General features: G+C 46.5%; 1 protein-coding gene across 1 annotated transcript; it reads right to left on the reverse strand.

The window, feature by feature from the left end:
• Window positions 1-623: 623 nt before the first annotated feature.
• Window positions 624-16889, reverse strand: LOC118414624 (B-cell lymphoma/leukemia 11B-like). Its single transcript, XM_035818804.1, has 3 exons — window positions 16308-16889; window positions 10641-10901; window positions 624-5895 (listed from the first exon to the last, which is right to left on the reverse strand). Exons 1-3 carry the CDS (start codon window positions 16357-16359, stop codon window positions 3692-3694), a joined length of 2517 nt encoding a protein of 838 aa, XP_035674697.1. The 5' UTR covers window positions 16360-16889; the 3' UTR covers window positions 624-3691.
• Between the last annotated feature and the right edge of the window lie 6686 nt (window positions 16890-23575).

Consider the following 23575-nt stretch of genomic DNA (forward strand, 5'->3'; position numbering starts at 1 on the left):
AGGTGTTTGAAGTGTGGTTTGTATTGTGTTTTACAATGGTGAGTCAACAGAGATAGGGGTTGTCCTAGGTGAGCCATGACCCGTTAGGTGTGCCGCCCAGACAACACTACAATGGGTTTAATCACAAGTGACTTAACCAGGCCTTCTGTACAACACAGTAAACTAGGTTACTGTGCCTGGGGCAGAGTCCACCAGGCCAGAAACCAGACATCATTATTTTTTTTACCGTCATGTAATTGTCAAATGAGTAATCCATTTTTTTGTGTTTGTGAGCTTATAATTATAAGCTGTGTGGCTCAAGGTAGATATTTGCTTGAAACCCCATTTTTGGGAGAGTTCAGAAATTTGTTTAATACTCCCCCTGATGCTAGTATGCCTTAGTAAACAAGTTGCAGGGGACAGGTTAAAGTTTGTCTATGTACAATGTTGCCGGTGGGCACAAAAACAAACCAGCGGTAGGAATTACCCGGCTGTTTTACATGGTCAGACACAGACAACCCCTCCAGTGCAGTGTATCTAGTGACCTGTTCTTAACGTGTCTGACACTGACAGGTCCCAAACATCCCATACCTTGAAAATACACAGACACACACAGAAACATGAAACACAACCAGGGCCACTCATACTTTTTGAGAGATTTATTTTATATGTACCAGGTACATGACAATTTCAATGAACAGTAACACAAAACAGAAACTGAATTCCTATCATGATGGACCATGATTAGAACTAGAGTCCTAGAGTCTGACAATAAATATATTTGAAGCCAGGCTATGACCTTTGGTCATTGAAGGTGAGACACAGACGCACATTCTCTTTGTGACCAGACAGTGTCCGTTCTGAACGGACCCTTACGAAATAAACGTTAAACTCTCTTTCCATTAATACCACATCTATAGTCTCTCTTCATTCCTTAATTCTGCCTACAAAATAAATGCTTGAAGCTCCACATATACTTGTAGTTTCACCATAGAACACATATTTTTATTGGAATGTGCCACGAGGCTTCAAAGACTGCCATGCTCTGCAAGCAACGCAATATGCAACAGACAGACGCAAGCGAGCAGACAGACAAGGAAAAATGCTTTTGAAGCATTTTTAGCAACACAGACTGGATAGGTACACTCTCTCCTAGTATAAAAGTACAGTCAACAGACCATTCGCTATTCATCTGAAGGTTGTTTTTTGTTTGTTCAAATGGCTCAGCCGCTTAGAGTGGCTAGCCGCAAGGCCTCCGGACAGTTAGTAAATTGGCCTTCCAGACCCATCTGTCGGTTGACAATTTTTTTCCTGACTTGTGAAAATGAGAACCAAAACCAACGCAACGCAAAAATTAAAAACACACGGAATCTACGATTCTGCGCAAATATTGATTGTGCTTTGCACGAACAAATTTTTCTTCCTTGCTGAGCTTTGAGCCGTGAGTTATTTTGTAGATATCTAACTGTACAAGTTTGGAACTATACAGCTGTGACTTTGAATGTGAAAAGGTGCTATTGTACCCTGCCATAAGCCGGCAGTAACTTATACTCGCCTGGCATCATGCTGGTCCCCATTCGCAAGCTTGTACCACAATAACGTCACTGCGTTTTGTGTCGAAACAGAAGCTGCCTTTCAACACCTTCCCCCTCTTGTTTTTGTTTTGTCAAACAGTTTCAAGGCATGAGCTGTTGAAATATTGTTGGCAACATGTTGGGCGGTGGGGGCGGTAGGCTTCCAAATTTATTTCAGCTGTTTCGGTGAACGTATGCATGCGTGCCGGCATATCGGTAGCCATTTTGTGTTGCATTTCTGTGCGGGAAGATATCTCCCCTCATTGTCTCCCTGAAATTGCCAAAAAATCACAGCTTCTATCGCCGAATTCTACTTAGCACCTCAACATATTCCAAGCCACAATGTGGTCTGACCACCCGTTATAAGATAACAGTATTTTGTTGTCTGCTTTAAGTACCGGTGTAGGAACATTAGAACGAGAACATGTACGTTGTAAGCACCCTGCCGTAAGCATCACACACTGTCACCTATCGAGATGAATAACAAACAGTCTGTGGCACGACGCACTTCAGCAAGTCCTTATATGACAACAGTTTATATGTAAGTACTTCAATGTCCGTAAGTCTGGAACTGTTACTACTGGATTTTTTCACCAAACTAAAGGAAATCCTTGGTACACAATACACTGGACTGCTACAATCGGTACGGTACTGTACTGTATTACTGAACCTCTGTAGTGTGTGGATAATATTTCCCATTGAATTGTTGTGCTATCAGATTCATACATTTCCCAGTAATATCGTAAGGTAGCTTCTATCATAATGAAGATTCTGTTACTATTATCGTGTTTTTTTTTTCTTGCTTTTACTGACACTATTTGTGATTTACAGCTGCAGAAAGTCTGCCGAAGCAAGACTTCTGATTTCTGAAGAAACTGACAGGAATATATAGATAAAACCCACGCCATGATGGACGGGGGGTTTTGCAACCCTCCGCCCATCCCACTTTCTCGCCTCCTTCAATGATGTAATTCCGACCCATGTAATTACTGACGGAGCTGGTGTGCCCAGAATTTAAAAGATGTTGTTTTTTGCATTCTCATGCGGTGCCCCTTTTTTGTTGTTGTTGTTGTTGTTGTTGTTTTCGGCTGTTGTTGTTGTTGTTGATGTTTACAGATTGTCATGTCACCTGCTGGACATACGACTTGCTGGAAAGCGGACATTATTGGTGACTTTGCCTCATTAGCATATCAGCGACTCTCGGTTGCAGCCATTGAGATGTGACAATGACGTTGGAAAAACCTGCTACATTGATACACGTTGATTCAGGTACAGTGGATATTTGTTCCAAACACAAGTCAAGTCTGCCCTTTCGGAAATTTTTTCATAAAATGAGAAATTTCTAAAATACTTCTCTTTTTTTTCTTTTTAGTACCATCTCATGGCAGCATCTTGGAAGGCACAAGTACGGTAGGTTTGTTGGGCTTGCAAAATATTGCCACTAACCCACCGGCAGTAAACGGCAGCCACACGATTTCAGCATGGGCACCTTTTTTTAAATAACTTCACATGGATGTTCCTGTTAATGAATAAAATTTTCATTTAGGACGTCATCTGTGACTTGGAGTCCAGATATTCACAATTGACAAATACCCTGCTCATTTCCCTTCCAAAATAGAAACCTTACTACAAGATATTTTCACACACATATATTTAGTGTCTGCACGGTGACAGACAGTATTCAGTTCACTAGTACTACGTACCATGTGAAGTTATTTTCCCTGTTCGTAGTGTTGGTCATCTTGGATGAACCCTGATTTTACTCTCATGCCTTGCCGGGTCTATACCCCTCTTGCTTTTTTGTCTTCTCAGTTCTTTACAACTTCTTTTAAAAAAGTTTTCAATGCCTTTTTTGCACTGTATAAAATTGTACTAACAAGGAAATCAACTTGTAGAAAAGTAAAGCAAATTATACCTTTATCAATATTGCACAAATAAACTTTTGCAAACATACACAACTTGAACAACAATATAACAGTGGTTTTAACCATAATTATACGCATATAGGGAATATAAATAGTTTGATACAAAATCTTTTTCTTTTTAATATCTTCTGCTTGCTGCATGGTTTGACCATGAAACAGCTTCAGCATAGGTAGTGTTGCATATATATCACAAACTTATAGATATCTCTTTTTTTATGAGCCATTAGATGGCTCCACATCTTCATTCTTGACCAGCCATTTTGGCTCCACATTTTCACTCTGTGGACCGAGATTGATAGTACTATTGCTATGAGCACTATTTGTAGCATGGCCCCCACTGACAGCGTGGCCCATGCTACCGCTAGTGGTTATTCCATGAGCTTTTTTCATGTGCTTCTCCATTGTACCGTAAACAGAGAATGGCATTTCGCATATCTCACACTTGTATACCTCCTTACCTGCCCGCCCGTGGGTCTTCATGTGACGTGTCAGCTTGCTGCTCTGGGCACAGGCGTAGCTACACATCTCACACTTGTAAGGTTTTTCGCCGGTGTGGCTGCGGCGGTGCACCGTCAGGTTGCTGCAGTTCTTGAACTGCTTGCCGCAGAACTCGCAGGTGTCCTTCCGGCTCTTGCCCTCCTTGGGAGGTCGTCCCGGAGTGTTGGGGGTGGAGGGCGTCTGGACCGAGCTCGTGTCCGACTTGACGGAGGAGGTGCCACCATCGGAATCGTGGTGGGGGTTCAGGCCACCGAAGTCAGCCCCTCCGTTCTCGTGCATGGGGCTAGGTATGGCTGTGGAGCCAAACAGAATGTCTTTAGGGGCAGCATGTGCAGCGAGCCACTGAGAGTATATGTCCAGGCCGTGCGGGCTGTCTTGGCCGGGCTCGAGTTTGATCCGTTTCGTTTGCTGCTGGACAGCGACGCTAGTTTCCTTGAGTGGTGAAAGGATGACGTCCATGTTGGGTTCCCGGCGACCGCGAGGAGGGCTGGTAGAGTTTTCTGGCACGTCGTTGCTGTGGTTGGTCATGTTCTCTTCCTCCTCGTGTTCTGGGCAGTCGTCGGGAGTGGAGTGCCCGTCTGTCGGCATGGACTCACCTCCCAGGGGCTTACGGCTGAGGTGAGCCTTCTCTGCCATGGCTGCTTGATATGCTTCATTGTATTCATGGATTGCATTCAGACCAATGTCCTCCATGACCTCTCCCAACATAGAGTGCCCCCCACTTTTTAATTGGTTGCTCCCTTCATGGCCCTCTGTCTCATGGCTTTCACTGGACTCTGCATTGCTCTCCCCGTCTTCACCGTTTGGGGCCATGAAGTCGTCACAGTGATCATTGCCTAAAAAAGACCCCATGTTAGACTTCATGCCCGAGCTGGATCCCGGTTCTGGGGTGCTGGCATTTGATTGGTCGTCCTCAAGGCTGCTGAGACCACCCGAGCCCTCCTTGCCATGTGTCTTCATGTGGCGTTTGAGCTTGCTGGCTTGGGTGCATGCGTGGTCGCACATGTTGCATTTGAAAGGCTTCTCTCCCGTGTGCGACCGCCGGTGCACCACCAAATTGGACTGGAACTTGAAGGACTTGCCGCAGAACTCGCAAGATTTCGGCTTGCAAGGTGACTGAGCGCGTGGACCGCCGGGTGTTCCCGGCCCACTGTTTCCCCCTGGCCCCATAAATGGTGGCTTGAAGCCTGGATGAAAGGGCATGTACCTCATAAGACCGCCCCCTTTTCTCTTGGGGGAGGAAGGGGGGCTCCCCCCTCCCCCTGAGCCGCCTCCTGCCCCTTGCTGCTGGGTTCCAGCCAGCTGGCGCAGCTTCTGGGAGTACGTCGGGAGGCCCATGTCTGCTTGTGTCGGATCCAGCCCAAACTGGAGATGGTGCCCAAACTGTTCGGCGAACCCCAATGGTCCCCCAAGCCGTGGGAAGGCCTCCGGTAGCCCCGGCATCCTACCCTCCATTTTCATTCGCTCCCATTCCAACCTGTCGGGCGGGATTCCCGGGAATATCATGTGAGGGTGGTGCGGATGGTGACCCCTCATTTTGTCTTCCAGACCCCCCTGGTCCCCCATCATGGGACTACGGATTTGTGCGTGTGGGCTCCGAAGTACTTCTTCAGCCAGAGGCTCCCGCTGTTGGAAGGGGCTTCTGATCATGGCAAACGGGCTGTTGGTCGGCGGCGTGAGGGGAATACGCTGTGCTGGCTGCCCAGTGCCGATAGTGATTGTATTGCTGGAGCTGACAGGAAGAGGACTGGAACTCACCGGGGTTACGGTGGGTGGCAAGAGGCTTGGACTGGAGCCGGTCGATGCGTCCAGGTAGATACGCATCCCGTGCATGTTCTGGGCATGTTGGAGCAAGAACCAGGCACTTGTGAACAGCTGCTTGCATGTTGTACAGATGTAGGTCTTCGGTTCGGATGATTCTGCAGCAACATTATGAAGAAAAAGAAAGACACTATTAGTTCATTGCACTCAAACACTCATCATAAAGATTTCACAAACAACCATCATATACATGTATACATACGCAGCACTCAGATACACAGCTCATGTCTCCTGGTCAAAAAAGACAGTGAGGATAGATTTTCAGCTTAAACGAACCGGAAAATACATAGATGTGCAGCAAGAGTCTAAATTTCATTGCCTACATCTTGATTTCCAGGAACGTCTAATCTTTGTCACTTCTTCATCAGCGGCATGCTGCCTGAATACTGAGCGTGACCTTTTGCACTAGGCAGTGACAGCGCATGGATCACTGACTGAAAGGGACTGCCAGGATGGCCAGGGACCCAGGTTCAAACTTGACAGAGTGACACTTTGCTGGGCAGTGACAAAAAAACCCTGAAACTATGAGGAGGAGATGACTAATGGCTGCTGACAGGCGACTATCATATCCTCGTCCATTCCCGTGTAACGCGATACCCCCGTCCTCCATTAGCATATCGCCGTTTGACGTTCCCCGAAAAAACGTCCCGCAACACCTTCACCGCAAATCATGCTTTATTCCGTTATCTTGTGTGAGGTTTTATAGGCAATCTTTTGTGTATGTTTCACAGAAGAGTTAGGAAAATCATCTGCCCTCCTGCCACATTCGTGACCATGACCGTGAGTGCCAACAGGAAAACAAAGGGGCCCTGCTCCATGCCATACATTTTCTGCTACCCTCTTTATGGCCCGCTGCTTGCAAACAAACCTGTATTCAATAGCCGCGGCTAATGGCGGGGACACAATCCTCCCTCTCACCTTAAGCCCCACTACCAACTCATCTCAGGCCCACATCGTGAGATGGTGGTTTTAATCTATCCCACTACATGACATTTGGAGGGACTTTCCTGGGCTCTCCGTCCCCGAAGCACTTTGCATTTCCCACAAGGCTGAGACAGCCCATGCTTTTAGCCACCAAATGCCAACATGACAAGTTCAGAAAATGTCAAAGGCAGATCTGCTTCTGCCAGGAAACAGAAGGGGCCTTCAGTGGACAAAGCCGGGGTCGATGGAGCCACTACAAAGCCAAGTTCAATAATGCTGTGGCCCTCCATCTGGCTGGAGGCTTCTGATTGCATTCCAGTTGAGCCCCCCCTTAGGTCTCCCACTGTGCTGCATAGGTGGGCAGACTGGAGGAGCAGGGGTCTCCAGACCTACTGCTTGGAATACAACCAGGCTGGGAGGATCAATACTGAAGTAGGATCAATGACATGGGTCAGCTATTCAACACCACCAGCTAGCCAGCCTTCCTTCAGGTAATTACTGATATTCAGCAGCAAGGAAGGGGTCAATACTCAGCATTTCCCCGCTGAATGATCCCGAATTGCAGGTGTCGCGTCGGATCCGTCTCCCCGACAAAAGCCCCTGGACAGTGGGGCTCCCTTCATATCACCCAATTATTTCCCAATCCCGCCAGCCAATTTTGGGGTGCCGATACATTTCCATGATACATGGCAAAAGTCAGGAAATGTTAGCACCTGCCTATTTCACAGCTTCTTCAGCAGATGAAACTTTATTAAACCAGCAGGAATTGGAGTCACCGGTAATGGCTTTATGGTCCACTTCATTGAATCTGGCAGATGAAAACAGAGTGGTCCAACGTTTAATGGTCCCTCTCCTCTCCAAATACGGCACCAAGCGGAGCCTGACGAACGCTGACAAAATAATTATAATAATTTATTACCTCCCACATAGACAACACCTCACTTCATTTTTAAACACTTCAGCACATTTCAGGTTGCAATTAAAAAATTAGACTAATGAGTGGAGGAACGCGTCGTAAATCTTGTCAGTTGAATGGAATGAAAATTAACACTGTAAAAAGCCGCGTCTCCCCCAACCGCAAAGGTACAGTTTATCATGGTATAACGTTGAACTTGAGCTGGCACTGCTAACATTTCCAAATGACAAAGATCTCTCTGAGGACCCAACACAATAATAATGCCAAACCGCCCTTCCTTTGATAGATCTCACAATAAGCTTAATGTGACTTTCAGAATTATTCCTCTTATAATAAATTTCACAATTAACATTCACGTAAGCCTGTAAAACCATACACGCTACACTATTACAAGATGGCGGTAACTTTGGGGCAAGAAACAAGCCTCGCAAGTGGAGGCCGCTGATTGACGGCGAATGCGAGAGAGGGGCGCAAACATATCACGTCTTTCACGGCGTAACTTGAAACCGCGGTCGGCACTACCACCAAACGTGTTGTACTGCCATACGCGGGAAGCGCACTTGTCACTGTCGCGCACCTTGACGTGTGGCGTATACTTGACAGTGCGGACCGCTTCCCTCTAGGTGGGCACGGCACCTTACACATCACTGTCAGGTGCATCTTGAAGGGAAACAGGCTCGAAATATAAATCTCCCCACCTTCCCTGCATTTAATAGCCCTGTTTTGTTGTCTCCACAGTACATTAATTGATGCTAACAGTTTTATTAACTTGATGGTGACATACGAGGCAATGGTGACTTGGAGGATGATAATCTCTTCGCCACCACTCCCCCTCATATTTCTTGCCAGGCACTTGCCAGTCCGAGAAGGAAATTGGGTCTGACAATGACGACAAAAGGATGTCCCTTCCCCTGCTGCCATCTAAAGGGCTGGCTCAACAGGAAGCCCAACCCTTACTGCCCAACCCTGATACCCAAGTGGCCATGGGCAGAGTAAAGGGTGTCTTGCCTGTCTCGTTTGTGTCAGGACTTGTTTGAGAGATGGAGGAATTTGGGTTACAATGGGAAACAAACTGGCCAGATTGTCTGTCTCAGGGTGAGCTGGATTAATTAATCAAGCAGGCTGGGTGCCTGCATGAGGCAACCTTATTTGTGACCTGTGACTCCTTTCAGAGCAGTGGCCATTAATGACTAACATACTTGAAAGCCCAGCAAAAGGGTGGTTTGACCTTGGTCGGCATGGTGACGACCTCTACTGACGTGCCCTGCATGCTAATCAGGCAGTGCCACAGACATCCCCCACCCGCAAAATCCGAACAAGGTTCAGAGTGGACAGGGCGGACGTGAGTGTATGCCAGGCCAGCTCGGGGCCAGCCCAAACACAGACACACACACCGTTGGGAAGTTTCAGAAACTTTCCAAACTTCTCCAAACTACCGGGAGGTACCAGGATTCAAGGCAAGCAAAACAAAGCCTGGCCAGACTCCCCGGGTCATCATGTCCAAACTTGACACCTGCAAAACAAGCAGGCTGTTCAAGCCACTGACAGACACAGACCTATGGGCAAACAAAGGGTCCCAGCCAGAACTTGAACTTCACAAACAGTCACGTAATTACATCACGTCCAAGGTCAGGCCTGGAGCACAGCGGGATCACCCCCCACTACAACTATGCCTGGGAGATCAAAGCACAGGAGGTCGCAGTACCCCTCGTACGCACCCTTGGTCAGCAGGGGCGAAATTTCCGCGGGGAAACAAACGCCAGCTGCGGGGAGCGCGGCGAGATGTGTGGGGGTGAACCTATCTGCCCAAAAGCTCGGACAAACACAGCTCTTGCAGCACTGTTTGCTCACTGAGACACACCATTAATTCAAAGGAAGCAGAAACCACCTGCCCTCACTCCCTCTACACCCTCACCATACAGGACCCCCCTTGTCCATTCCATTAATGTTTGCGCCCTCTTCTTCCTTCCCAATATACCAGACAGGGGAATCATCCTTTAGTTCACCAAACTGCTAGTCACAAATAAAATGAGGGAGAGAACAAAATCCAATAACTCCAAGAAAAATAAATAAATTTGTTTTTCTAACATCTTGTTTTATAATTACCACATGATCAAGACTTTTATCTGACAAGTCTTTGGGGAAGGAGAGGGGGAAATATGATTCTTTTAATCTTTAGCACATCTTTTGCCACAGCAAAAATGGCTTTTCGTTCTTGATGTTAGCCGTATGCTCCAATTTCATGGTTATTGCCCGAACTTTTATTTACAAATTCAGACAGCGGGCTGGCCTTCAGCACTACGAAATTGCAAGGAAAATTGCTCGCCTGAAAATGGGCATTAAGGCTGGCAAAGCACCTGCAAGTGCAGTCCTTCTCAAAGATGGGTTGTCATTTGATATTCAGAGAAATGGCCACTTTGGCATTTCACTCTTAATAAATGTGGACTAAAAATCCCGCAAAAAAAATTATCACCCGAGAATCTCCAATGTGATGGGACGGGATCAGAAATGGACGAGGACGGGCCCGGCAGCCAATCACGCGGCTGCGCTACAAAAGCGCTGAAAGGCACAGGCACGAGCAAACCCTGACCTCGCTGTACGTCGCCTGCATTGATATTCAAATCAACTGTATAAATGACTTCCAGAGCACAATGAACAGCAGATTAATCTGACAGATAAACAAGAACTTGAAAATATTGCCACCCCGGTGGAGATGGTTCCAAGTTCATGACAGCTACAAATTAAAATTGGGTACAGTGTTTCTTCTGATCTTATCAAGCGCTCAACTAGATGGGTGCATCTGCATATACTTTCCTGGCTTTGCGTCAAGTTCAAGTGCAATTAGTCCCAAAGTGGGTAAAGAAATTACATTACGATTAAACAGAATTTATTCTGATGAAGCAAGCAATATTATTATCCTGTACATAGATAAACATAAGACAGAAGTGGGAGAGTAATCGTTTTACGGCGTACGCGAGGAAAGGTGTATCTTTTTCTAGTCACCTGTTTTGTGTCCCCCTGGTGCTTTCTGTTCGGGCGTTGGTTGGTCTTCACTCGGTCCGACCTGGATACCCACGCTGATGGGTGTAGGGGCACGCCGTTTTTCCGTAGCGTTACGTGAGCGATCCAGGTCTAACCGTTCCTCCAGGTGGCCATCTGTCGGAGTCATGCAGTGTTTCTTGTGCTCGATGAAAAGAAGAATGTCCGAAAGTGGGAAGTCGGTCTGGCATTCCCCGCAAGTCAGCAAGTCGTGGTCTGGTTGGGCTGTAGGAAAAAAACGAGAAGAAAACGCCATTCCGTTAGAATGAGGAACGTCCGCATCCCCCGCAAAAAAACTCTCACGCTCTCCGCACCAACTCCTCGTATTCAGACTTAGCACTGGAAATGATAAATACGTCTCATAGAGCTACACAAGAAATAAGACATCTTAAGCAAGCACCCATGTCTTAAGACTGATTCAAGACATCCGACACATTCCACGGAACAGGAAGGCCTGTGGCGCCATCTTAACAACGGAAAAAATTCCTGTATAGAAATGGCAGGAGATGTGGCATATTACAGCATGCTGGGCCAGGTGCCGCCATTCCTGCGGAGCGCTTACACGAAAGAACAAAAAAACAGCAGATTTGGGTCTTTGTTAAGTCAAGGTGTTCGCCTTCACTCTTCGTCAGATTTCTTCAACCCACCCCACCGACGGAAAGTTTGGGGACACACGCCAAAGCAGAAAGAAAAGGCGAACAACGAACGGCGGAAGATTTGTGTACATACAAAGCATGGTGAGCCGGGAACGCGACGCCGCCATTGCCACGCTACTGACGCTGGCACGTCATTATTACCCATCACACGTATTCCGTACGTTCCCACTTCCCAACAACACATTCATCTCATTCCATCATCCTGGTCCTAGCCACCTCTCTCGGAATGCACAGTTCCATCAGCTACACATGCACAATATGAGCGACCAATTAAATTGTGGGAATTCCTTTGTATTATGTAAGAGGTACACAATAGGCCCTTCCATTCCGTAAATTAGTTAGCACATGCGGGGATACAAAAGGATTTGCCGACTTTATAATGATTTTGACCTATGGTGATTTCTCAAATTTTCCTTCCTTTTGTTCTGAAGGAAAACGAAGGATTAGAAAAAAGTATAACGTTTGGAATAACTGTGGCAAACCGCAAAATCTGGCACGGGTAAGGCGGTCCACATCCCACGCGATTTGCCGGAGTATACGCTGGCGTGTGCCGCCATGCCATTTCCATAAGAAAACATCTTCAGCAACCTGGACACAACCACAGTAGCTCTGCATTCCTCTAATCTGTTTCTCATGACCCAACTTTTCTCTCAAACTTTTGGCTCAAAGTAGACTAAAGTTCTGCAAACTTTTTCAGACAGCAGACACTCTCTGATTTGGGGGCTAAATTCTGAAGAAAAGCGAGTATGGACACCCGTGTGGTGGAGCATCACCCTGGGTGCCTCTGTCCGCCATTACGGGATCAGCGCCCGTGCCACTATTCAAGCCACGTTCGCCACATCCAAAAGCAAACATCACTGCCAAAGTCACTCTAGCTTATACCTTTTCTCACTAAATTCAAAGGGAGTTCTTTCAACTGGTGAAGGGGTGCAAAAGCCAAGGCCAGGGTCAGGACCAATGTTGAATCCAAGAAGAAAGGCATGTAGACAATGCGCACTTGGTCTGTGTGCGCAACGCCGCCATTACAATTCAGGGACATTCATGAGATCCATATTGCTGTTATGCTTCCGAGCGAATTCAGCCATCTATGACCGGTCATAGCGAGGGATCTTTCCGTGCAGAGACAATGGCATAATCCTCGTTGTCGCCTCTAATTTTGCACGTCAGACTTGCTAAGGATGTGTCTTCTTGACAACCCTTCTAATAACGCACCCCTTCTAATCAATAATTATTTCTTGGCCGAGTTTTGCGGAGCTTGTGTGTGATTCTGTGTTTCTGACCTCCATACTGACCACCATAAAAGAAATCTGCAAAATTTCTCTTTTTTGTCTTCTATTTCTCAGCGCTTGAAATTCAGCCAGGAGGAAGGAATGGCCTTGAATTAGTGGTCAGACAAAGGACCATCCTCTCACACCTGTCCTTTTGTGTAAGGTGGGCAAGGACTGTCCATCTTTCACACAAATCAAATTACCTACTCCAATCAGCACTGAGGCAGGTGGTCGTAGAGGCCATTATCAGGAAACAAAAGCAGAGCCCGTGCCTGGCCATATAGATTGAAGGTCTCTCTTCACATCCTGTAAACATGTCTACAGCCAGGCTTTGACCCTGGCATGTTTACACAAGGGGATGGCGTCTCTGTCTCTTTTGCGCCAGCGAGGTCAGCATCCAATCTAATCGCCCGCTTCTCTCATTACGGCAGAGGGGCCTGAATAATTCTGCCTGCACACCTGGCTTTTCCAGCTCGACATGCCACACATAAACCACTTTACTTCCATTTACCCTCCTGTGCTAAGCCTGGCTAAGAGTGCCGGGTTTTTGGTTGCCGAGGCTGTTGCCGCTGTAAACAATGTGGACTGCACAAGGGTGGCTTACCATTGGCTTTGAAATGGACCATAAGAATGGTCTATCAGATGACAAGTTCAACACCCTTGTCTTTTCCCATGACCCCCTTTGCATGGTCAGCCCTGTGTTTTGAGGCTTTCAACTTCACCACCCTGGTCTAAGGAAACCCTTGGCACCATTATGTCTTTTCAACCCCCACAGAGGCTTTGTGCATCCCACCTCCAGAAGAATGAGAGAGGCCACAAAGGTGCCTGGTGTCTTTTGAGTGGCACCCAGTTTAGTCTTCAACAAAATACAGGCCCCTCCTGGCATTGAACCTGAACCACATTCTTGGCATTGTTCTGTCTCAATTTAGACTAAGGAACGCCCACAGGGCTGACCTTTGCAGCCACCAGACACCGGCCTGGCCCCCCTGTCCAATAACCGCTGGCCAGCCCGGGCGGCAGGAGCGGCGGACTGGACACGGCACATCCGGAGTGGTGTGCAGTGTTTGGCTACGTGATCGTAGTTCGCCCACGCTGAGCTCCAGCCAGGGTGAACTTGGGGCGAAACCTGAGAATGCATGCAAGCTGCAGAAATAGGTGTTTGTCTCAAGTGCAGGGGCAGGGACCAGGGCTAAGCCGGCCCCGGCGGCCCATATATAGCAGAGTCACGTAGCTCCTCGGACCGGCGGCTTTCCTTCCCGCCGGTCCGAGCCGCCGTTTCCAGACACATGACTCGGACAGAGTTGCGCTCCAGTATGAGGGGTCACCAGGAAAGCATTTCTTACCCAGACATTTGTGTCCCATCAACAACCACGGGCGCCTGGCCCGCGACTACGTCCGCACAGTCGCGGCGCCCGCGCCCACCACACTTCGGACCGCTCCCGCGCCGTGTCGTCAAGGTGCGGCGGCCCCTTTGACGTATCTTCCATTATCACAGGTGCTCTTTACAAAGGGCAGTGGTCGTCTACGTGCTCCTTTGTTCTAGCCTCAGGACAAAGTGACAGACACCTTCTCATATTATATATGTCTGTCTGACCTTCTAGGTACCAGTGTTGTACACAAAATAATCAAGACATAATTACATTGGCAAAGCAACCCCAGATATAAGCACAATAAGGCCCTCTTATCAAAAGGTTACTGGTTACAGAAGGACCCTAGCCTTGGATTTGGGGTGCTATGGTTACAACCAAGCTTGAGGGAGACCTGACTCCACATCTGCACACCCGCAGTCACAACAAACTGGCCAGACTTATGTCCAAAAAGTCAACATGGCGGGGAACGTAAGGTGTGCACCAAAAATATGCTGCTTTATGCTGTGTGTGACTGTGTGTACATGCACACATGGGTACCACCACCATTTAAAGGTGTTACAAGAAAGCACCTTTACATGCATATAGTTTTGGAAACTACTTTGGGCGACCTATATCTTGACTTGGACCACACCTGTACACTGCAAACGGATTGAAAATAGCCCGGGTTTTGTCCGTCTGTGAGGCCCATCCCTTTGTTTGTGGCCCTACCCCAAGGTCGGCATTAATTCCAGGCCAACTAGTAAGACTGCAGGTCACGTACTACTGAAGCCTGCAGAATTCAAGCTTGACCTTGTCACAGCAAGGTCAAATCCTGGACACTTTTCTCCATTTGTTATTGTCAGCGCTCATTTTCAATTCCTTTCTGCTATTTTGCTTGTTTACCTTTGAAATGTAACATTCTGATTCTTATCCCAGTGTGTCAGCCACGTTCCGAGCCGCCATCGTTGACCTTTGGTATACCGCGAGCACCTCCTAGGAAGCAAACCTCAAATGAGGTAGCCAAAATGGCGAAGCTAAAGAACGTCAGTGGCTAGACAATTTCTTACGTTCCGTTTTTAGCACCGGGAGCAGAAGAAATCGTACGTGACGCAGGTTTTTCGCGAAACATGACCGTTGCACCTGCGTGGCGGTCCGGCGTGGCGAAACTCTCGATCTAATTTTTGCTGCATTTTAGACCTACACTGTGGCTTGGATAAGAATTTTTTCCGTTTTTTTCTTTTTAACCCTAAAGACTGTCAAGATATGTGGCGGAATCCCGCTCATGTCCAGTGTAGCCACAGTGATGTTCCGTCCACAATGGCAGCGCGAGCGGCTGAAAGGCCATTTTCCTTTCTTGAAAGGCAACCACGGAGGTCAAGACTCGCACAGAAAATTAAAACCTGAATGCCAAATATTCCCAAACCTCACTTTAGTTCTTATTTCTAAATATCTACAAAAAGTTTCCCGAAGATTTCGGCGCAACCCGTGCTCCGCAATGCGGCGGCAGTGTCCAACAAAGGTGAGCGCCTGGCTACGCCACCCGCGCCACGCCAGAAAAAACAACAAAAATTAGTGCCTGCTGTCTGAAAAGGTTCAAATAACTCCGTCTGAACCTGGCGGGTCACCTAAGAATACATAGCCTTAACCTTGGAGTCAACATTGTCCCGGCGAGAACAAAAGGACAAAATAGGCCAAAAATCCTCAAAATTTCCGACTGGACAGCGCCCATGCACAATTCAAGATGGCGTGAGGTGCACAATGGCCACGGATATCCTCGCCACTCAATCTAATTGAACTACGTCTTCTGTTTCAGAAAGGACGTCAGGGCCACTGACCCCGTTGTGTACACAGCAAGGGATAGTTATACAATTTTGAAGACTATTGTACTGTTTCTAGGATATACACACACTGGGGCGACACACATTGTACTGGCAAAGTGGGCGCGAACGTGCCTGGATCTCAGAATCAAGTCCACGACTGTTTGGAATGCCCTCAGGGGTAAAAGATCACGGGCTGCTACAAACCCCTTTATCACCAGAGAAAAAAGGGACCAAAACAAGAGAAATTTCACTTTCAGGGGTCCTGCACCCTTAAGGGGGAGGAGCTGTGTTAAGGGTGCCCCCAGTGGTGGGGAGAGAAAGCAAGTCCAAGGGGTGACAGGCCGGACAAGGTGTGCTACAGCTCGGGCGGGCTGCACGTCAACACTGTCTCAATAGGCGACACGCCATCATGCCCACTACCATACCACTTGACCAACTGTCGTGGGGCCCTGTCCACACACTCTCCGCACAACCCAACATACACACCCGCACTCCAACTTCGCTCGCCGCCCCCCGCTAACAACGAAACTCAACTCACGTTCAAGTAGTCTCTTCCGAGGCTGCGGGTTGTCCTGCTTTCGACGAGACATAGCTGCGACTGGGGCTTGGGGGTTAGATGGATATAACTTACAGATATTATGAACAAAGACCCAACATGTCCATAATTGAAAAATATAAAGATGGCGGCCAGGAGGAATTGTGGGAGCGACCTCGACCCGTGATGCTTCACGGTCTTCCCTCAAGTTCTAGTTCAACGGTTCTCTTTTTTTTTAAATACTCCACGCGGCTAATTACTCAACATTGGCGCGTCGGTGATGAATGGATTTTACTTTTCTTCCATTCGCGCCAAGCTCCGTAATTGGATTAAAATTTATATTTCGGCATCGATTCCGCGGGAGCCGGCGTATCCAAGGCGCGCTGGGACGCACTTCACTTTCGCTTTTTTGGCGGGAATTCGATGGCTGAGAGGGAGAATGGCCGTGGTGTCGTCTGTCCCAGGGTTGTAAAAAGTGGATCTAATCCGGCTCGCTCCGTCCCCTTTCACCACAATAATGCGCACGAGTCACGCTCGGAGGCTCTGAATGCCGGTATTATCGCGGGATGACAGTGGCGCGTAATGAGTGGACCGGAGCCGCGCGGCTCTCCGCAGCTCGACCGAGACACGTGACCGTATGACCGTGCGCACCTGTCCCCCTGTGATTTCTGTGGGGAATTTTGTTTTTTTCGGACCGTGTCCCCGTGTCGTGCAAATGGGCTGTCAATCACCGCCATCTTCCCGAACACGCGGAAATGGCAGCCATACACACGGGGGTGGGTCGCGCGACCTGGGTTGGCGGGGCGGAGGCCATGTTTATTCGGGATACATTTTTACCACGCTTGTACAAACTATGTAATAAAACATACACATAGCAACGCTCTAGTCCCGCCGTGTATATGTATATACATCGCTTGTGTCCAAGAGTAATTGATTTTAATGATCTTCGCACATGACTGCTGTTGCTGACATTTATAATCTCTCCTTGACTGCTTCCAAGCATCACCTTCTTGTCAAAAATATATTTGAACATAAAATTGCAGGTGGATGAGATGAATGGTGACAAAGCCTCAGGGGTAGAGGTGGTAGCGGAGGTGACAGCGCGACGGTCGCCATGCATACAAAACAGGGGGAATGACAGTGCGACAGTGGCGCTGCGTCTAAAGGTGGCACGGCGACAGTCGCGCTGCATACGTAACGACGCTGCTCAGCAGGTGGCTAAACCCACCTGACGCTGACAAACGTAAGGGGTACACCGTTCCTTCCCCCATCTTATACTGTATACTACATGACAAAGTGACAGTCCCTTCCCCAAGGGACAGTCGCCTATACGTGTCTTCGTGTCGCATGATGCGCGACAATTTCACCAAAATTTCCCCATCTCGAGAGCAGAAAAAAAGACACTAGAAGTGCTCTTGAGGGACTCCTCGGGAACTTGTGCACAAAATTGTCGCGCGCTCTCTTGAGAAATCCCCGAGGCACAACTCCCCGCAATGACATAATTTTATCATTCCCGTCCCATCACAAGGTACCCTCTCACAGATAGCGGAAATATCATCACTCTTCCCCCTATCTCCACATTGCAAGCCGGGAATCGGAGAGTGTACTGTCACAGAGGCCAAAATCTGGCCATAATTTACATGAAGAGATGAAGATGTCTCGGATGCCAGGGTTGACACTGTCCATTCGAGCGTTTTTAATGGGCAGGTGCATTTGCGTGAGGCACCGGCCGCTCCAGGCATACTGAGGGGACACAAAACAACGTCGTTTCATTTTGCGCACGCAGCCGAGCATTCAGCCACGACGCTTTCGTTCCCGTACCGTGGACATTAATCATTACAGATATTACATATTTTAAACCAATTCTCCTTAATGCTGATTAATTAGAGTGGCAATGTCTTTCCTTGTAAAAGGGGAACAGAGGCTGTGATTAGCGGGGCTGGCCAGGACGCGCCTCCCCATCACGTTGGGAACTCCCCAACGATGCCTCCCCTTTCTTTTCCTTTTTTTTTCGATGTCACTTGGGAAATTTCCAAATGTCGGGTATCTTTACTACTTGCCTTGACCCATGAGTCCTTCTTCCCCGACCTGGCTGCCGTAAATCACGCGATTCCCCCGCACCTTTAACCTATCCCGGACTTAGAGATCGCCCGCGAGCTTTATACCAAAACATGAGGGATAGCTAGTGGACTTCATTGCCGCACTTACCACACGATTTATTATTACCAAAGCGAAATAAACATACCTGGATAAAATGAGAAATACTATAACGAACATAAAAGGTGGTCAAATGACTTTCGTTTAAAAAGATAAAAGGCTTTGGTGTCAGACATTAATGCGAAGATTGGAGTGGGGAAGGTGTTGTTGTTAATGCCCGGTCGGGGAATAATAAGCAAAGGTTGAAGGGGGAAAATGTCTCTTCACAAATGTCACGTTTTGTGAACGGTTGGTTGAGAAGGGTTCGCGACCCTTGAGACCGCGTTAACGAAGGCTGCGAGTTCTTAACGACCAGGACCTTTTGCCGATGCAATTCCACCCGTACAGATGAGGTCTGAGAGAAATCTTGTTTTGGTCAAATTTTGAACGTGCCTAGGTGCTAACGGTGGATAATGGTGGCTGTGCCCAGGTCTGCTGGCAGGGGCAGTGGGGGCCATCACCGAATAGAAGCACGTAGCAGGTGACCCGGCGGTCACTCTGCCATCTGCGCCCGGTGATATCAAACCCCTGTATGGGGACTGACAACGAGGGCCACTGCCATTGTGAAACCCTATCCGCCTTTCCTAAAGGCCCCAGCCGTCAAGTTCACCGAAAAAAAAGTTTTGTCCTATCTAAAGTCCGCCGTCGCAAAGCGGATATCCGGAATGCTCTGGACCAGAGATGTGTAGATATAGGTGATATAGAAACGGAGACCTCAGCCCCCAGGAATGTATATCAAGCGCACATACACGTCTGTCCTATACAACCTTTCTGTCCTTAACTTTGCATGGCCGCCGGCAAGATCTTTGATGAATACCTGTGGAGACCATTACCATTCAGTCGCCACTGGTCTACTGCCACAAAAGGGTTGGAGAGTGAGAGCTAGGGCGGCTTCAAGTGACTACTGTGAACTGTGGCAAAACGTTACAGAATTCTTTTGGTGTGTGTGTGTGTGTTTTTTTTTACTTTCTGGTATAAAATGTACATTATGTCGAAGACCATGTCGTGAATTTACCACGTGGAAAAAAAAAGCTTCGTTACATGTCTGTGAGACAGAAACCTTTCTTTTAAACACGTCTTTTTCCTTTCTGGATGTGTATAAGACTGACACATCAAAACAAGTTCAGATGTCAGGTTGAACGGTTAGTGAGTGAGTCATGCTAGCTGCGCAAATAGAGTATGAGACATTTCCTTTGCTGACGGTCAGTCGAGGGGAAGAGAGCCGGCACTTCGGTCCGACGCCTTTCCTGACCAAAGCACCTCAAAACCACAGAGCCCACGCAAGGTTGTATACGTCACACGGTTGTTCTTGGAAATGTCATGGGATGCTTCCGAGTTCGGAGATTTTCCTGACGAAATCGTGACAGGAAACGGTTTGAGGAAGGGCTAGCTCGAGCCGGGTCAAAAGTTTAGTGTATTGTTGACAGCAGTGGATGCGCATACTTCTTCATAACGTTTGTGATCTTCCGAACGTAAAAAGCCTTTTTCATTGTTTTACAACTGTCAAACATTCATCCTCAATTCATGATCCTAACAAAACCGTCGAGCAGTCTCAAACGTTACTCAAGCAACTACAAAATGTTTGTTTCAGGGTAGATTATTCCATCAAAAAGAGCAGTTATGTTATAGGACAGGCTATTCGATACATGTTGCGACAAAAGATATCAAAAAAGCATGAAAAATTACAAAAATTCCATCAAGAGAGTAAACAACCGTGAATACAACATTTCAAGGTCGCAAATCTGTGAACATTGAATCTCTTTGTGGATCTTGTCAAATTCTCCTGAGACCACAGCAACGAAGAAGGGTTTTGCACGTCCAAGACAAATGGTACTGGAATCAATTGGGCTTAAGATCTCTTCCCGTGAACTTTTCATGGCTTTACATGACTCGCTTGCCCAAGGAAAGACCGATCACAGATGCAATGGACGAAAATATCTAGGACCTCACAGATGACTTTTCTAGGAACATGACGACTGACCTCCCTTTTTTCTCCGAAAATTTCAGTCAGTCCAGACGAAGTCACGTCACGATGGCCTTTGGTATTTGTTTAGACGTTCTCATGTCTTAAACATAATCTATAGCTACTACTTCCCTTTAATAAAAATGCGTTTTTGACACTTTGGCTTTACAGAGAACAAACCCCATATGTATGATTTTTGCAGATGATTTCAGGTAACCTTCAACCATTTTGCTCAAAGTTTATCATATCCACTTTATTGTATAAGACATAAACATACTCCGTTGTTTATATTGTTGGTACCTTGCGGATAATATCTGGACAAAAAGGTATGCGTAAAACGTCTTTTCTGCCAAAGAAAGAACTAAATTGGAGGAAGAATGGTCCACTCTCAGTGAGTTTCCTGTTTGGCGTATGGCCAGAGCTATCACATGCTTTTCATAGACTCCCCGTCTTGTGTGTTGTATTGTCCGCTAACGTCTGTAGATGAGTATGCTTCTCATTACCAGTTAGTCCGGAAAGAATTAAAGGCATTTGGAAACCTTCTCATTCATCTATAAAACTTTCTCATACAACCTATACTGGTTTAGGGTAATGTTGGTAGTTTTAGCTTACAAAAACATCTTATTTTATGAGGAAAATAACAACACATTTCCTCGGGAAATTAGGATGTTTACTTATGTTCTTTTCAGTGTGGCTTTCTTTTTTCGGATTCAACAAAAAGTACTATACAACATGGTTCATTGCTATATGGCAACATGAGTGTGTAGGGAGGAAAGTTCTATATTGTTTGTTTGTTTATTTGTATTTATCCAGGGGTACATATCGCCTGGACGGCGTTTTTCAAATATGTCCGTGTTGGTGACCAAAAGCCCATTTGACTTCCTTGTCGTGAAGCACACAAAAATTCCCAAGAGTACAGATAGCTTTCTTATTTTAGTTACTTCATTCATTTCTTTCCTTCACGATTCAGACCAAAACGGAAGACCATCCAGTGGTAGCATCAATGACTGGCCATCCTGGGTATTTTCTTTGGCCACTATTATATCTTTTAACCATCTTGGTAGTGCCACACACACTGTTCTCAGAAATTACAGACCATCTAACAAGGGATGTGGAAATGCATCAAAATAATATGAATGATGACTGTGAAGATGAAATAAGGACTACCCCCCCCCCCCCCCCACACACGCACAAAAACATGAACACACTCAAAAACACACCCAATTACAAACAGAAACTAAATAAAAAACAAACAAAACAAGAAAATGAAATAAAATAAAAGGCAGATGTATTTCTACAAAGCATGGGCACATCCATCGTCGGGGAAAACATATTGTTTTGCTGCTGTGTTCTTTTTATTTCTTCTTCTTCTGTCAGGAACCAATCAGAGCTTAGACCTGTGTTGGCATATTGGCTGCATATTGTAAACTTGAATATTTTTTTCCCTACAACACAATACTATGGGGGGAGCCTAATGGTATAGTATAATTATGTTAATGACCCGGTCCTAAAACCAAGTAGATGTAAGGTTATTTTTTGTTACTCGCAGACAATACTATATGGCAAGCCTAATTGTATAGTATGATATGCGAGTAGCTTGACAAAATGCTTCAGGGAAAACACTCTGCATATTCGCGAAAATGTTGCCTTTCTAGATCTAGTTACATTTAGCGTTTGTCTTTAACCTCTTTGGAAGTGTCTGTTACGTAGGCGACATCTGATGACGTCATTCACAGCGTAATCATATCAAACGTATTTCCACGGTACGTATTGTCTGGATCGAGATGTATCCTTGGTATATAGAAAAAGAGTTGCATATGTATTCATGACTGAAGAAGTCAGACTCAAGACGTACAGAATACTTTATTCACACGTCAAAGATATAGGGACTTTGGTAAGGTTTTCTAGAACAAGAAACAAAAGTAAATGCATGTATAATCAAAATGCCTGCATATTAAGTTATATATATATATATATTTAAGGTTATGCATATATAACCATGTATGGACTGACTACCGCTTGTGTAGGGTTATGTATATATTTTATTGGCTGTTATTTTCGGAAAGTATTTTGTTGTGTAAACCGCGCAATACACTGTTTGTTGTTTACGGATATTGTAAGAACTATGTTACCTTGATTTTCCCGCCATTTTGTCATCGATGTTTGTTGAGTGCTGTGTGTATACAAACACGAAGTGGGCTGGATGGCATCAGGTTGTCGTAACAGCAATTCCTTTTGAGTTGGTCATCAAGTTATTTGTACACGTCTCTTCAAAATATCTCCTCTTTGAAATTTAGCTGACCCAAAATTGAGAAAGGAACAAAGTTGTGTACGGCTGCAGATATCATCCCAGCAGTCATCAGCCACTATGTTAACATCAATTGGAATCAACATAGACTGCAGTGTTTTCAAGTAAGAAAAAAGAAATTCCAATTTGGAAGTAGCTTGATATGTGGTTTTATATGTAACATTTGGGCCAAAATCTTCATATCATCATATACATTATCATCATTTTGTTGCATTGAGCCTTCTTAATAACGCTCTAAGTTCTTGTTGGAGTTGTTGAGAACCCGTAATTGGCCTTAATTCGAGGGTTGTCACCCCTTGACCGTGAATTTGACAGACGGGACAACAATCGTTACAACAGATGGGACTTAATCCCCTTAATCCGTAGATTCAGGCTTAAGTCTCCTGGCATTATCTCAAGTGTGTTTTCCGACGCCGTCCAGGGAGGTTGGATTATTATTAACGTTAAGTGCCAGCTACCTTGAAGACAAGTAGAGGCGACGGGAAGACTAGAGCCCCTGACCCTTAGCCCTGGACAACGCCAGGATTCTAGACTCTTTTCTCTCCACAGCTGCTGAGTGTGAAAATAACGTCTGCAGCGTACAGTTAAGCCGGGGTGAGGGTTCAAGTTCGTTATCCAAAGTAATTTGTTTGGGTGCTGGCTTGGTTGGAGGAAGGGTTCATGACCATATTAGGTTAGGGTCGGGTCGAAGGGGGGAGCAGAGGTAATAGACACGCCATGGTGGTCTAATAACTCTCAATATGTCGCTTCAACTCACCGGGCCTCTCCCTCATATCCTGTCTGACGAGTCTTGGACTACTTTAA

Source organism: Branchiostoma floridae, chromosome 1 (assembly GCF_000003815.2).
Source record: "Branchiostoma floridae strain S238N-H82 chromosome 1, Bfl_VNyyK, whole genome shotgun sequence".
In the NCBI taxonomy this organism is placed as follows: Eukaryota; Metazoa; Chordata; class Leptocardii; order Amphioxiformes; family Branchiostomatidae; genus Branchiostoma; species Branchiostoma floridae.